The sequence below is a fragment of the Manis pentadactyla genome, chromosome 8 (assembly GCF_030020395.1).
Source record: "Manis pentadactyla isolate mManPen7 chromosome 8, mManPen7.hap1, whole genome shotgun sequence".
NCBI classification, from domain to species: Eukaryota; Metazoa; Chordata; class Mammalia; order Pholidota; family Manidae; genus Manis; species Manis pentadactyla.
Window position 1 is genome coordinate 55,643,716 of NC_080026.1, and position 15,840 is coordinate 55,659,555.

General features: G+C 42.8%; 1 protein-coding gene across 1 annotated transcript; it reads right to left on the reverse strand.

The window, feature by feature from the left end:
- Positions 1-7,495: 7,495 nt before the first annotated feature.
- Positions 7,496-14,377, reverse strand: ZP4 (zona pellucida glycoprotein 4). The gene is made up of 11 exons (XM_036919356.2): positions 14,175-14,377; positions 13,593-13,883; positions 12,541-12,690; positions 11,624-11,811; positions 10,986-11,083; positions 9,986-10,116; positions 9,612-9,801; positions 9,388-9,535; positions 8,943-9,021; positions 7,813-7,929; positions 7,496-7,632 (listed from the first exon to the last, which is right to left on the reverse strand). Exons 1-11 carry the CDS (start codon positions 14,350-14,352, stop codon positions 7,529-7,531), a joined length of 1,674 nt encoding a protein of 557 aa, XP_036775251.2. The 5' UTR covers positions 14,353-14,377; the 3' UTR covers positions 7,496-7,528.
- Positions 14,378-15,840: the final 1,463 nt, after the last annotated feature.

Consider the following 15,840-nt stretch of genomic DNA (forward strand, 5'->3'; position numbering starts at 1 on the left):
TGTTCTTCTTTTTCCAATTTTGATAGTTGTGACATTAGACCGTTCATTTGGGATTGCTCTTCCTTTTTTAAATATGCTTGGAGTGCTATATACTTTCCTCTTAAGACTGCTTTTGCTGCGTCCCACAGAAGTTGGGGCTTAGTGTTGTTGTTGTCATTTGTTTCCATATATTGCTGGATCTCCATTTTGATTTGGTCATTGATCCATTGATTATTTAGGAGCGTGTTGTTTAGCCTCCATGTGTTTGTGAGCCTTTTTGCTTTTTTTGAACAGTTTATTTCTAGTTTAATGCCTTTGTGGTCTGAAAAGTTGGTTGGTAGGATTTCAATCTTTTGGAATTTTCTGAGGCTCTTTTTGTGTCCTAGTATGTGGTCTATTCTGGAGAATGTTCCATGTGCACTTGAGAAGAACGTGTATCCTGTTGCTTTTGGATGTAGAGTTCTGTAGATGTCTATTAGGTCCATCTGTTCTAGTGTGTTGTTCAGTGCCTCTGTGTCCTTACTTATTTTCTGTCTGGTGGATCTGTCCTTTGGAGTGAGTGGTGTGTTGAAGTCTCCTAGAATGAATGCATTGCATTCTATTTCCTCCTTTAGTTCTGTTAATATTTGTTTCAGGTATGTTGGTGCTCCTTTATTGGGTGCATATATATTTATAATGGTTATATCCTCCTGATGGACTGAGCCCTTTATCATTATGTAATGCACTTCTTTGTCTTTTGTTACTTTCTTTATTTTGAAGTCTGTTTTGTCTGATACCAGAATTGCAACACCTGCTTTCTTCTCTCTGTTGTTTGCTTGCAATATCTTTTTCCATCCCTTGACTTTAAGTCTGTGCGCGTCTTTGGGTTTGAGGTGAGTCTCTTGTAAGCAGCATATGGATGGATCTTGCTTTTTTATCCATTCTATTACTCTGTGTCTTTTGATTGGTGCATTCAGTCCATTTACATTTAGGGTGATTATTGAAAGGTATGAATTTATTGCCATTGCAGGCTTTAAGTTTGTGGTTACCAAAGGTTTAGGGTTAGCTTCTTTACTGTCTTACTGTCTAACTTAACTTGCTTGTTGAGCTATTATAAACACAGTCTGATGATTCTTTATTTCTCTCCCTTCTTATTCCTCCTCCTCCCTTCTTCATATGTTGGGTGTTTTGTTGTGTGCTCTTTTTAGGAGTGCTCCCATCTAGAGCAGTCCCTGTAGGATGCCCTGTAGAGGTGGTTTGTGGGAGGCAAATTCCCTCAACTTTTGCTTGTCTGGGAATTGTTTAATCCCTCCTTCATATTTAAATGATATTCGTGCTGGATACAGTAGTCTTGGTTCGAGGCCCTTCTGTTTCATTGCGTTAAATATATCATGCCATTCTCTTCTGGCCTGTAGGGTTTCTGTTGAGAAGTCTGATGATAGCCTGATGGGTTTTCCTTTGTAGGTAACCTTTTTTTTCTCTCTGGCTGCTTGTAATACTTTGTCCTTGTCTTTGATCTGTGCCATTTTAATTATTATGTGTCTTGGTGTTGCCCTCCTTGGATCCCTTGTCATGGGAGTTCTGTGTACCTCTGTGGTCTGAGAGGCCATTTCTTCCCCTAGTTTGGGGAAATTTTCAGCAATTATTTCTTCAAAGACATTTTCTATCCCCTTTTCTCTCTCTACTTCTTCTGGAATACCTATGATTCTTATATTGTTCCTTTTCAATGGTCACTGAGCTCTCTTAAAATTCTTTCATTCCTGGAGATCCTTTTATCTCTCTCTGCATCAGCTTCTCTGCATTCCTGTTCTCTGTTTTCTAGTCCATTAATGGTCTCTTGCATCTCGTCCATTCTGTTTTGAAGTCCTTCCAGAGCTTGTTTTATTTCTGAATTCTCCTTCCTTAGTTCTTGCATATTTCTCTGCAAGTCCATCAGCATGGTTATGACTTTTGTTTTGAATTCTTTTTCAGGTAGACTGGCTAAATCTATCTCCCCAGATTCCTTCTCAGGGGAAGATGTAGCAGATGCTGAAGCTGTCTGGGTTAGTCTTGTCTGGATCATATTTTTTTGCCTTTTCATGTTGACAGGTGCTATTGACTGTCAGCTGGGAGGGCCAAAATTTTCACTTACTACTGGCCTTTCTTTACTGGGGCAACTGCGACCCCTAGTGGCTTGTGTTGGGTAATTGCGTGTAGAGTGGGTTTTTGTGTCTTGCCTGGCCGGGAGGGAGAAATTTCCCTTTCTGTGGGCGGAATTTGTCTCAGGCTGCTTCTCTGCTTTCGCAGCGCCCGGTGGGGTGATGGATGGGGGGGCTGCTTGACTGTTTGCCTCCGTGAGGGGTCTCAGAGCTGTTGCCCAGGGGGTTAGTGCACCCGGTTTTCCCTGTAATTTCCAGCTGCTGTACTGTGACCTGGGTTGTTTCCGTCAAGCTGTTAAGTCCCTGTCCCTTTAAGACTTTCAAAAAGCTCCCGCTTTTCTTTGTCACAGGGGCATCAGCTTCAGCACCCGCTCAGAGGTCTTACTCCTTGTTCCCCCAGTATCCAGGGCCCCCTGGGCATGTACTGTGTCTGCGCTCTGGCCCGGATGGCTGGGGCTGGGTGTTCGGCAGTCCTGGGCTCCGTCTCCCTCCCGCTCTGCCTATTGTTCTCCCCCCGGGAGCTGGGGGGAGGGGCGCTCGGGTCCCGCCGGGCCGGGGCTTGTATCTTACCCCTTTCACCAGTCGCTGGGTTCTCGCTGGTGTAGCTGCAGTCTGGCCACTGTCCTGCGTCTTCTGGTCTCTCTTTTAGGGCTAGTTGTGTTTGTTGTATTTTCAAAAGTATATATGTTTTTGGGAGGAGATTCCCACTGTCCTACTCACGCCGCCATGTTGGCTCCTGCACAATCTTTTATAACCTAGATTCAGTCACAGTGTCCCTTTCACTGTGTTTTGTCACAGGGCCAGTTCAGTTCACAGTAGATTGTATAAGGATTTTGTGTACTAGAAGGAGGCTGTTTACCAATGTTCATAACAGATTCATTACTAATAACTCCAAACTGGAAATAAATGTCCATCAGAATGAGAATGGATAAACTGATATTGTTAATGTAATCAAGCACATAAAAGAACTATTGATACATAAAATAGACCTCAGACTCTAGATGGCGGAGGCCCAACACAGAGGAGTATATACAATTTCATTTATATGAAGTTCAAGAACAAGTAAAACTAATCTGTGGCAATAAAAGTCAGAATAGTTATCACCTCTAGGAGGTGTAGGCTGAGCAGAGGAATGAAGAGACTTTCTAGGGATGCTTTATATGTTTTGTATCTGTCTTTTGATCAAGGTGATGGTTAGACGGGTACACACATATATAAAAATTCAGAAAACTCCACACTGTGTTAGTATAACTTATATACTTCACTATATATTATAACTAAAACCAGTAAAATTATCAGGAGCTATTAAATACCTGATCCCTTTGTCATATGGACAGATTTACCCTCTTCCATTCTGACAGTGAATGGGTTGATTTGGGACCAGTGAATCGGGTGTTGGCACCCTAGAAGACAATTTGGTGTTACAGACATACATTTCCAGCATTGCTTTGAATTAGTAGATATGTCTAAATGGGGAAGAAATGTGAGCACTTGTAACTTGTGGTCTAAGTTAGAGCTTATGAGTCTTCATGTGCACACAGACCTTCCAATCAGCTTTTGAAATTTTTCATGTGAATGGACAAGAATGATATTTGAAGACATACGAATAAGAAAAATAGTCTGAGAAGGCAGTACAGGATAAGATTTGTATTTGAATGAGAAGTCATAATATACAATATTTCTGTACTGAAATTAAAATTCGAGGAAGTGAAGAGATAATTTAAGAACATTTCATTTAGAAATGAGTCAGGGGGATGGAGTGAGCAAAAAACTCCCTGGGAACATATTTTAGTGAAACTCTAATTTGTAGGCTAGGGGCAAGTTCACCTGTTCCTTTCATTAGATTCATCTTACATATATCATCTTGACTCTCATAAATAAACCCCATAGGAAGTGAAAACTCTAGTTATTCTCATCCTTCTGAGTGTGCATGTAAATATTCTGTATAAAAAAGTACTACTGAAAATATTTTTCAAAAAAACCCGAAGATACATGACAGGTGAAAAAAAAATAGCATTAACTAAGTGGTATAATAGCCAAGCAGGAATTCAGGAAAACAAGGCCGAAGGGAGTAAACCAGAAATAAAAACTTTTCCCTGAGTTGAAAGCCACATACCCACTAGATCAAAATTCTTTTCCATCAATCAAGTGCAAATAAAAGACCCAAGGATATTTAGAATGGTGATAGAGAACATTCTAAATTCTAAAGCATATGAAATATCCAAGGTGAGAATATTTTGAAAAGGATCAGAAATCAGAATAATAGACTGCAACACTGAAAGCTGGAAGTCAATAGAGTAATACCTTCAAAATAGTGTAGGCCACTCATCTAGAATTTGTTACCTTGCTGAATTACCAAGAGCCAGTGGGGGTGCAGGGTGAAGGAGAAAGAGGTTCTCAGATATACACATTCTCAAAGTTTGTCTCCTGCATCACTCTTTGTCAAAGTGATACAAAATGATATGTGCTGCTAGACTAGGTAACAAACTAAGCAATGTGACCTGGGATTCATCCTATGAGAAAGGGACCCACAGAGGGGAAATCTTAGACTAACCATTGTGCAGCAGGCCTGGATAGCTACCACTCCATATTAGACTAGGAGGCTACATTGTTGCATGAATACACTACAAGATTAGTGAAAGACACACAAAGAAATAAATTCAGCAATGATTTTTATTCTAGAAAAACCTCCATATATATAAGAATGAATTACACTGTTCTAGTTAGATGTAAATTCGGAGGATATGGTAAAAGTACGGGAGAGTCTAAGGTGGTGATACAAGATTTAAATAAAAAGTTACTAGCAAAAGCTTACCTTTGCTATTTTTTGGCATTTGTCTGAGTTTAAGAATGGGCCTCTGGGGGTTATTGAGTTTAAGAATGGGCCTCTGGGAGTTATAAAGTTTCTAATTTAGTTAAGAGACCATCTATTAATAAGCTATTTAAGCCAATGATCCCCACTGATATTTCACTTTAGGGCAGTGATTCACTTCAAAGTAGGTAGCTCTCTCTCCAAGGGCTTTTCAATTCAGAGGTATAGTGTGATAATTTCCCCCTGCAATATTCTTTTCTATTAAGCAGGCTAAGTTCCAATAAGAAGCCCATAGTTTAGAAAACAAATACCTAAGTCTACAGAAGCACATCCTGTAAGATTCTCTGAAGAAGCATGGTCAAATATTTTTTTGAGATATAAGGCTTATGGTCCCTTTGGAGGTTCATCATAGGACATTAATATGATCAGCCAGTGAAGCCCTGGGAAGAGAACATGGCAGGTTCTGGGTCAAGGCTTAAGCATCAGGATTTTTTTGGTTTGGGTCCAGTGTTAGTATAGGGGGTACAACCCTCCCCTCAAAAGAACAAGCACATTGACACTGAGTAAATAACTTACATGCCAGGTACTCTGCCAGAGGAGCCTTCCTTTCTAAGGAAGTACCTGGCTTGTCAAATTAGTTTCATTTGGAGAACCCCACACACTTCCAGTGGGGCAAGCCAAGAAGTCATGACCATGTCCAATTTAGTTTCCTCACAGGAAAGGGTGATGGGAATTTTCAAGTCACCTTTTTCTCAGTTGTTCTTCACTTGACTTTTCCCCTTATCACCTGACATGTCTGTCTTAGTCACTGATGCATCTTTCCTACTTTTTGTTTTACTCCCAATGTGGTACAATGCTAGTCACATAGTATGCCCAATGCATGCTTGGATTTAGTGGAGTTTGGTCAGGCTATAGCTCCTAGCCAGAATTGGCTGTAAACATTTGAAGTATTTCTAAAAATTTTAGAGAAACAGCTAATGTACTCAGCTATTGAAAAACCTAATTATGTTCAGGACAATTTGGGTATGTGAATCTATTTTCAACTATAAACCTTAGAAGATCTTAAAATGTAGTATTTAATAGCTAATGTTGAGCCTGCAAACTGAGAAGTACTATATACACTGGATATGAAAGATAAATCTCATTAAATACAATGAAAATTTCATCTATTTATGAATTTTATCTCTTCATGATTGTCTAGGTGAACTACAGTTACACTTATTTAATGACCAAGTTAACCACTACCACTACTGCAATGAAAGACCTTTAAAAGTTGTCTTTGAGCAGAGAAAGTAGTCAAGAATTACAGACTTACTCTCTAGGTATCTGGCTGAGCCATATGTCCAAAGCGTCAGACAAGCAAGTCTCAGAAAACCCTTTGTCAAGCTAAATCTGTGTGTCACAGGAAACTTTCTCCCACTGAAGAGCTGAGTATTTTCAGTACAATATGGAGTTAAGAGTGTAAGTCCTGGAATTAGACTTGACACCACAATCTAGCTCTACAGTGTTGACTAAGTGACAGTGGGTAAATTATTTGACCTCTATCTGTCCTGATCCTGGAGACTGGGCACAAATACCCACCTTATCAGGTTTCCATGAGGCTCTGATATGTTATCAAGCATCTAGGATAGAAATGCTATATGCCTTTCATGTAACAGGAACTGTCAGTTGAATAAGGAAATATTTGTCCCCTTCTTAGAAGCAGTATGAGGTAGGGTTTGCTGGAGTACAAAACAGCTATTTAAGAACAAAGATGAACACCTTTTACCTTCCTGAAATATAAAGTTACCTAGAAAGTTACTCCCTTGAAGATGAATGGTCCTGGCTCAACAAGTTTTTCCCGATTTTGGAACTCCACCTTGGAAAAATAGAGACTACAAGTATGGGCAGAAGCATTAGTTACTAGAGAGTTCTTCAAGGACACTGACCTTAAGTTACCATGATTCAATCTCCCCGTTTCTCTACTATTCTTAAGAACTGTTAAACAAGGAAATTACTTATTGGTTCTAGTTCAAAACTAAGCTTCTTCTGATCAAGGCACTTCCAGTTGACCAATCTATGATCAGAGACTTTCTTTTAGTCATCGCCCTAGATATTGGTTTCCAAAGTGTGATTCTTGGAATAAAAAGGTCAGTAGCACCTGGAAAATTGTTAGAAAAAAAGCCCTTTAGCCTTAGACCAGATCTACTCAAACTCCAGAGGTAGGGCCAGTAATTTGTTTGCATCAGCTCTCCTTTGATTCTGACACATACTAAAGTTTGAGAGCCAGTGGTCTAGAAGATTCCTGACTACATCTAAACCAGTCGTACTTTACTTTGATTTGTCCTGTGGAAGAGTTTTGTTTTACATCCCTCTTTTGTTTCTAAATATCTCAGACTTAGCAGAGACTTTACTTCTTGTACATACTGCTTAAGTTGTCAACCAACTACAAAGTTCTATTGAAGTGTTAAGATAGAAGGGCTGGAGTAGAAATATAGGTAAAAACTGTCTGAAGCTGGAGACATGAGATGAGAAACTAATAAATCTGCTCTGGGCTTTAGTCTCTTTACCTTTCAAATAAGGATCAGGGCACAGGCTGGTAGTGCAATCTGGTTTTATTGAGATATTATGTCTCAGTAACTCATCTCCATTTCCTGGTGGCCAAGTAGGACACCAACAAGGCTCCAACAATTATGGTCCCAGAGAGGCCTGCCGCCCACAGAGCTTGGGAGTCTACAGGAGAACCTGTAGGATGGAAAAGTCAGTTAAAACCAAGTGATTCTACTTCTTGATAGAGACAAGTCAATTTCTTTTGAGATTCACATTGATTATGTCTGTAAAGAATATGAAGGTGGTGGATAGGTGAGGAAGTAGCTTTGGCTTGACTAGTGGTTCAGGTAACTAGTTAAGTCTCCTCCCACTCACTTGTGTATTTATGGAGCTTCTCTGAAGAGTCCTTAGTGGCTTGCAGTAGAATCATGGGAACCTTGCTAGAAATGTTAGCAGTACTCTTGTGAATATGGGTGTCAGAGCTTCTTCTTCCTGTTGGAGAGATAGGAATTTGGAATTGGTTATGATTTTTTTTGTACATAGGGAGAATGGGGAAGTTAGGAATTGAGTTTAATAAAAGGCCAGGTCTCTTAATGTACAGCTCAGCTCCATGACCTCAGAAAGCCTCATTAGCTCTCCTACAAACATGAATGAGTCTGAGACTTCGTATCTAATTCTGTTACCTCAGTTTCACCAGAAACTGGGCATAAGGCCTGATGTTAGATTATCTGCACACTGTCACCCTTTCCTAAAGGGAGATACTCAGACAGTAGCATGCCAATACCAAGAGCCTTTCCCCCGTGACAAAGTTGGTCCAGAAACAGTAACAGAGCAGAGCTGTTTGAATCCTATTTCTATTGCCAGTTATGAGACCTTAGAAAAGTCCATTTAAGGTTTAGTTCAGAAGTATGTTATTGAAGTTGGATGTTAAATATCTAAATGATAGTAATGAGATTATATTAATTAGTGTGAATGCTTTTTGCCAAAGGGTCTTAAAGATTCAGGTGTCATGAATCTCAGTGAATACAAGTGCTAGAATGTAAAAGTTAGTCGGCCAGGTAGAAGTACGCACACTGTAGGAGCACTGGGCCTAACCAATGAGGTGCACATTTTAGGTGTGCAACAGGTGCCATCTGTAAACCTTCAGGCCATGTTATCAGACCTGCCTTTGAGCAGGTGTAGAAATCTACTTTTCTGAACTAGCCAGATATAAATATTTTATAAGATTGAGCCATATGCTGGCCATGAACCAGCTTGATTCCTGACTTAAGATTTATATGGAAAAAATAAGGCTCAGAGTTACTTGGAGATTTGTAGCTTGTATTTAAGAGTCCTAGAATTCAAGGAAGCTAGCATTCTGTTCTACTGAATCAAAAAAGTTACTTTAAAGAAGCCTCAATGAGATTTTCAGTTTGAGCCATTTGCCCACAGCCTAAAGGAGTTTAGTAATGGGATGCAAGATCCATTCAAGTATGTCCTTTAATGTGGGTGGCTTGGATACTCACTCCTGGCAAGAGGACAGGTTGTCATACAGGATGGTGTCCCAACAGGCTGGCAGACTGATGCACTGCAGTGCAGATAGACCTGGGAGCCAATAGAATTGGGATCATAGTCTTTAACTCTGCTCAATCTTCCCAGGAAAAGCTGAATATCACAATAACATTAAAGAACTGGAGTCTAGTTGACAAATGTCACTCATATCATTGGTATGACAAGATCTGAAATTAAGAGATCTTAACAGTGTGCTCTCTGATTTAAGATTTTATAAGGGATTCTCTTTGCTATAGCAAGGATGATGGAGGGGGAAGGGAGATGACCAAAATGAGAAACAGACCCAATGAAGTGTAATGGAAGCCCAGGAACCTTGACTGAGAAGTTGTATGACATGGTAACAATTCTAAGATGGGGGATTCAGGGACCTGTTGAAGGACACATAAGGGGGCATCATACCAGTCCCCCAAGTGACCTCTTTTCCACTGAGTCCATAAAGCTGAAGGTTAAGATGCTGAAGCGCTGGTAGTGAGAGGGAAATGGCACACCAGAGGCATTCTGGACAGGGATCAGTTGGGTCTGATAGTTGTCTCCAGTGTAGGGGCATCTAAGCAAAAATATATACACCAGTCAAGACAGAATTATGAGGGTCTCTAGCACAAGTACACTAAAGAGCCACTTACCCTTTCACCAACAGGGGCCACTGGAGCTGATGCAGGGGGTTTGCACTGGGTGTGGCCCAGCACTGATGGAGCAGCAGCCCTAGGGTGGGGTCTGTCCTGTGACGGATGGAAACCTCCAAGTAAATAGGATCCTGGAGTAACTTCACCACTGGATAGTCACCAGCAGTGTAGTAGGAGCTGTAATGTTTATCTGCAAGAGCCAAAATAAGTTGAAGCAGTAAAGATTAGAGCAAAGAACCTCTAAATCACCTGATACAGACTATCCCACCCACATAGACAACTCTAGTGTCTTGTTACCAAGTTGGGCCCTTAATGCCCAGGAAACAGATAGCGCTTAGACTGTAGGCCAGATGCTCCAACCAAGAAGGCCTTACCTTTGGCAATATGAAGTTCCAGAGTGAGGGATCCAGACTGGGTCTCAGGAAGGGGTGGTGGGAGAGTGAAAACCTGGACATTAACTGGGAGGACGTTGCTGCTTATGGAGTAGCTGCAGCTGACTCGGAGCCTGCAGGAAAAGATTTCACTAGCTGACTTGGGTGGATGGGCCACACTGCCTTTCTGGTTAAGGTTTTAGGAACACTTAAGGGCTGCTAGGTATTGGACAAATTTGTAAATATGATAGCTTGGTTCCCAAGCTTGAGGGAGCTATGTTTTAGTTGGGTAAAACAATATATAAACATGACCAATGTTTGAGAGTTGATGATATAAGAACCACACAAGAAATAGAGATGGTATTGTGAGAAACAGGTGTCTTCTGTAGACAAGATTATCAGGGAAGAGCTTGCCAGGGGAGTTGATATGAGGATAAAGGAGGACAATGAGTAACAGAGGTAAGAGGAGGGAGAGAACATTTCCCAGAGAACAGCTTGGAATCAAGAGTTCTTGGTCCTTTGAAGGCTCCCTAGAAGGAATCTGGGGTTGGGAATAGTGAGTGAGGGATTGAGACCATTGGAGGATGTCAGGCTGGTAAGTGGGATCTGTTTCATGCAGCGTCCTGAAGGTTATGTTCATGATGTCATGGTTAAATCAAAGGAAGACAATGAGAAAACTTAGTGTGCTCTCCGATCTAAGATTTTATAAGGGATTCTCTTTGCTACAGCAAGGATGATGGAGGGGGAAGGGAGATGACCAAAATGAGAAACAGACCCAATTAAGTGTAATGGAAGCCCAGGTGAGAGGAGGCTTAGATCAGATTGGCAGCAGCAATGCAGGGAGAGCTGATCACCTAATGGTGAGACTGGAGGGTAAACGCAGTAGGTGGGTTCTCCTACCATGTGGAACTGTTCTGAAAATTTCAAGCTCTCCCAAGGACTCCCACTTTATGGAGTAGAAGTCACTCTAGGCAAGCAGGGTCAGGTTAACCAAGACCTTTACCGGAAAATACTGTCTCGGGTGATGGAACCATGGCTCCAAGTTCTCACATCTCTAACTGCAACCAGCTCATTTTCATACACTGCTTGGTCTCCAGTGATCTAGAAGATTAAGGAAAGAAGTCTGTCATTCCTGCTAGCCAGGTGCTCGCACTTAACTCACTTTGATCTAGCACTCAGCAACACTGCCGTGTTGTAGGCTACATTTACAGTTCCTTGAACAGAAACAGCAGGTGGTATCAACTAACCTGAGGTGTCATTTTATCTTTTGTTAAGACAAGGGAGTGGGGCTTTCACTACTCCAGTGAAGCAGCCCAGTAACACTACCACCAGTTTCAGCCATCCTCCCTGCTTGTGTCCCAGGGCAGGACAGTAAGGGGAACAACCTACTCCTTGTGGCTCTCTCCTATGGCTTGGTGGAAGTGCTAGTTCCCAGCTGGAGCACAGCTATGATGATCTCAGCCAAATGCCCAGGGGAGGTTTCAGCTTCTCAGTGATGAAACACTTTTACATCCTAGAGACCATCCTACACACGGAGCAGTAGTCAGATGTACTCTTATGTGGCTAAGATATTCTAGCTCTCCCTCCAGACACTAGGACATTCCTTTCTCACATCTAGAGTTATAGGTCAGCTATTCTCACCCGTCTTGTGGTACCACAGGAAGTAAATGGGAACTGGAATAGGGCAAAGGAATGTGTTGCCATCACAGGGCTACATTCCCTGCCATTCTTGAAGGCCAAGTGCACAGAATTCAAGAGCAGCGGAGGTGAAGTCACGTTCCGAGGTACAGCAACAGAGAAGTAGCCATCCTGGGTGCAGCGCGATGTCACTGAAATGCCAGAGTGTTTGGGCTGAGGCAGGTCACCTCTCCCATTACTGAGCCACTAGAAAAAAGTCTTAAGGATTTATTTGATTCCCCCTGAGAAATTGGCATTCTCAGCTAGTGACATTGGTGCAAGCCCAGCTGTCTCGAGCTTATTCAAGGCTGTGCATGAGCACCTGGGTTGGACTCTTGCCTTCAGCACTTACCAACCTTAGGCAAAACCTTTAGCCTCCTTGCTCCACTTCATCATCTGTAGTGGAGTTAATAGCACGTGCTCTGTTTTACTTCTCAGTTAATATTCAGAGCTTGGGCTAGAGTATGGCATATACATACACAATGAGGGTTTTTTTTTGCATTAGAAAGTCTCAGCATGATTTGGGACATGTAGGAAGTAGTTTTGAAATAAGTTTCTCTAGATTAGGCTAGCACGGCCAGAGGGGCTATTCCCCGGCAATAGTTTTCTACTTAGCTAGTGTCTTGCACATAGCTTTGGCTTTTTGAGTTCATTGAATGTTATTTAGTTTATGTTAGGTTTCTAGAAGAATAGGCAATGGAAGGCTGTAGAAAGCTCTATTGCATGGGGTCAAGTATCCTAAGATGTATTACTTCTACATCAACCTCCAATTATCTTGCATAGTATTTGCCCTAGTGAGGGGGAGGAAAAGCCTCCCTCTGGGTTTAGTTGCAGGTAATTGAAAACAGCTAAAGAAAAGCACCAAAGATGTACTAACTCACCTGTGTTTCCATAGTAACAGGAATTCATCTCTAAGTCATGGCAGCAGCCTAGCTCTTTGCAGTCTCCCTCTGTGATGGGGGAAGGAGCACATGGCAGTCTGTCCCAGTGTGGGACAGAGTCACACAGGTGAGCACTTGGAGCATCTAGGGCTAGATTTGAAGAGGAAAGCAACTCAAGATAAGTAACAAAGTGTGGTCTATGAAAAAAGAACATTACAATGCTTTAGAATTCCCATAGCTATCTGGAGGAGTGGAATAGATACATGTATATTACTATACAGAGATTTAGTCTCAAAGTAAATATCAAGCCTCCTCCCCTCCCCATAGGTGTCCCCAGACATTAGTACTTTTGAACAAAGAATACCAATAAGATCAGTAGAGGAACTGGGATTTTCTTCCGAGTTCCTCTTTCTGCCCTTTAGAGGTGCATCTCAGTTTTAGTGGACCATGAATAATAACCTGGGGACCTTTATGAAATGCAGGTTCTAGTTCAGTAGGTCTGGTGTGGCACTCTGATTCTGAATTGTCAGTGTTACTCCTTTGGACTGCTTTGAGTAGTAAGACTGGTGTGAAAAGTGAATTTCAACTTTGAATCTGTTTGAGGCAGGTCTCAGCTCCCAAGGCAAGATTTGCTGAAGCTGAGTAGGAATCAAACATTCCTACTATGTCCTAGTTAAGTGATCAAGCAGCCCTCAGCTGCTTCTCAGAGGCATTTGCCAGGTCTCTTTGGTAGCATCAGCTTCCCTCCCTACCCTTCTCAAGGCTGGGGTCTCCTGCTCCTGGGCCCTGTTTGAATCCCAGCTCTGCCACCCAGCCGTGAGGAGCCTGTTGTGCTTACAGCGCTGGGGTAGGACCTGGGAGGATGTTGAGCACTTTCCACAGTGCCCTAGGAGAGTAATCTCTCAAGGGACAGCTAGCCTGAAGATGGAAGAATAAGTCTGTGGGAGGCAAGAGTTGGAAGACAATCCATGAGTGTGAGGGGCCACTGCACAGAGTAGGTAGGAGAGGCCCAAGGGCACCTTGCAGGGAGCTTGGAAGTTTTCAAACCTCACCTGGGAGGTCCACAGGACACCGGAGCAGTTTTGTCTCTGTGATAGTCCTGCGTCCAGCTGCATCTGCTGCTTCAATGCCTATCGGCATGAGGTAGCGGGAGTCCTGGGGAGCCAGCCTGGATGACAGAGGGAGCTTCCTCTCCGCTCTTGGTGACTGGGTGGTACTCACCCACTCAGTGACATAGCAGCTGCCGTAGGATGCCTCTACCTCCAGGGAGCTGCCAGGGCCTTCCCGGACCCAGGTGCCACAGCCAGAGTCATTCTGCAGCCTGTGAGGCAGCCCATGGTTGTCTGGGGGGTGGGGTGGGGAGGTAGAAAGCACAAAGGATCAGTCAGTATGGCCACCGGTGCTGGGAAAGGCCAGCCAGCTTTGCCACCAGACCTCACCAGCTGCCAAGCAGAGAGAGGAACAGGAGGGGAAGCAGATTTGGAAGACAGCTGTGTTTGAGGCAATTCATTCTGCAGAGAGAAACTGCAAAGCTCATCAAAGGGAAAGTAGTAAGACAGGAAGCTAAAGGGTTAGCTCGAGCAGCTGAAGCAATGGCTGTTGCCTGGCTAAACCAGCTGAGTCGTCAAACTTACCCCAAACTATGAGTGTGGGAGAAGTCGCTGTGTCCTGGCTGAGAAGGCTGAGGGTGAACTGAAAGCTGTGTAACCCACAGTGGAGAACACCAGGGTAACCCAGTGCCTTGGGCCTATGCTGGCCACCCCAGGCAAGAGACCATGGGAGACTGAGCAAGATAGCCAGAAGCAGCCACATAGCAGCCTAGGAGCCTCCTGGCTGTGAGCACACACTTCCTTCCCAGGGCCAGCATACAGTGCAACAGAGTTCCTTTATATAGGGAAGGAGGGCTGGCCTCAGCTGCACCGGGGCAGAACACGCAGCTGGGCCTCCTTTGGAAAGGGGGAAAGTCCAGTTTCATGCCCTTGAGGCCATTGCCTGCAGCTGTATCCCTCCAGACATTGCAATATAGGGAGTCATCAGAGCCCAAGGAAAACGTGGTGCCTTTTAGTCAAAAGAGGCTTCTTGGGTTGCTCAGTGTACCACTGACTCTACCAGCTCCTGGACTGCACGAGACCCTCCTCAAGAATTTTGCACATTTGGTAATGAACCCTAGCTGTGTAATTTGGTAAGTTACTATCTCTTGGAATCTCAGTTTTCTCATCTGTAAAGTGGGAGTAGTGCCCCTCGGCAGGAGTGTTCTTGACGATTGAGATAGTTTATGTCAAGTGTCTGACACAGGGCTTGGCCAAGCAAAAAGCACTTAATCAACACTGCTGGGGACTTCAAGGACCCTCGGCACCTTCTCCACTGGTTCTAAGTTTTCATAAGACATCACTGCACAATTGGAGCTTGCCTTGAAAGCCCAGAAAAATTTAAACTTGATTGCTGAGAAGGGCTGATGTAGAGCCTTTCCCTGGTTCTAGGAGAGAATTCCACTACAGAGTCTCTGTGGTGGAACTTTGACAAATTCCAGTTTTAATATAGTTGTGCCATTGGGATCTGACTGCATCTAGGTGAAAATGGGTATAACAAATTTCTCAAGCTAATTCAGCCTTTTACGGCTATTTCAAAATCTCTTACCATTACCTGTGGCTGAGTCTTAAATAGATAAGTGTTTCTTAGTTGCTTGTTTTCCATGTTTTTATTCTCCTTTTAAGTCATGATTTACATGTTCTGGCCACTGTTTTACATGTTCTGGTCACAGTGTCAGACAAACCAATGAATGTGCTTTTGTTAAGAGCCAAGTCTTAAGGCTAACCCCTTTGAACAAGAGGTTTCCAAACTTCACTGGTACAGATTCATTTCCTTTGTGATGAGCTCAAACTCATAACCTTTAGATATTTTCCTTCAAGTAAGTCTATATGTAATTGCAAGTGTAAGAAGATAATGTCTGTGAGGCATCTCTGGAGATAAAAGAGCAGTTTCCTTACCAAACTTACTAATGCTGCTCTCTGAGGTAATGGAAAATCAAGGAGTGTTACCCATTTGACTAACGGTTGGGGACAGTGTATCACAGTGGTTATATGGATTTTGGCAATGGGTGAATCTGGGTACAAACTCTGCTGTTATGTACCAGCTCTATGACCTCTTCAGTGGGTTCCAACTTTTCCATCTGTAAAGTAGGGATAATAACACCTTCCTCACACAAGAAGTATTGTGATAACTGACAGGTTGCTGTCCGATGAAATAAGTTTACCTAGGTGCCTATTACAAAGCTTGCTGCATACCTGTTACCTGGTGTCA

Bases quoted from the DNA above. Each gene is read 5' to 3' on its own strand.
- ZP4 (XM_036919356.2), bottom strand. From the start codon at position 14,352: ATGTGGCTGCTTCTGGCTATCTTGCTCAGTCTCCCATGGTCTCTTGCC. The intron at 11,084-11,623 runs GTGAGAATAGCT...TTAATCTTCTAG, and splicing joins CCTGTGGTACCACAAGACGG to ATCACTGGAGACCAAGCAGT. The intron at 10,117-10,985 runs GTAAAGGTCTTG...CTTTTCCTGCAG, and splicing joins ACCCGAGACAGTATTTTCCG to GCTCCGAGTCAGCTGCAGCT.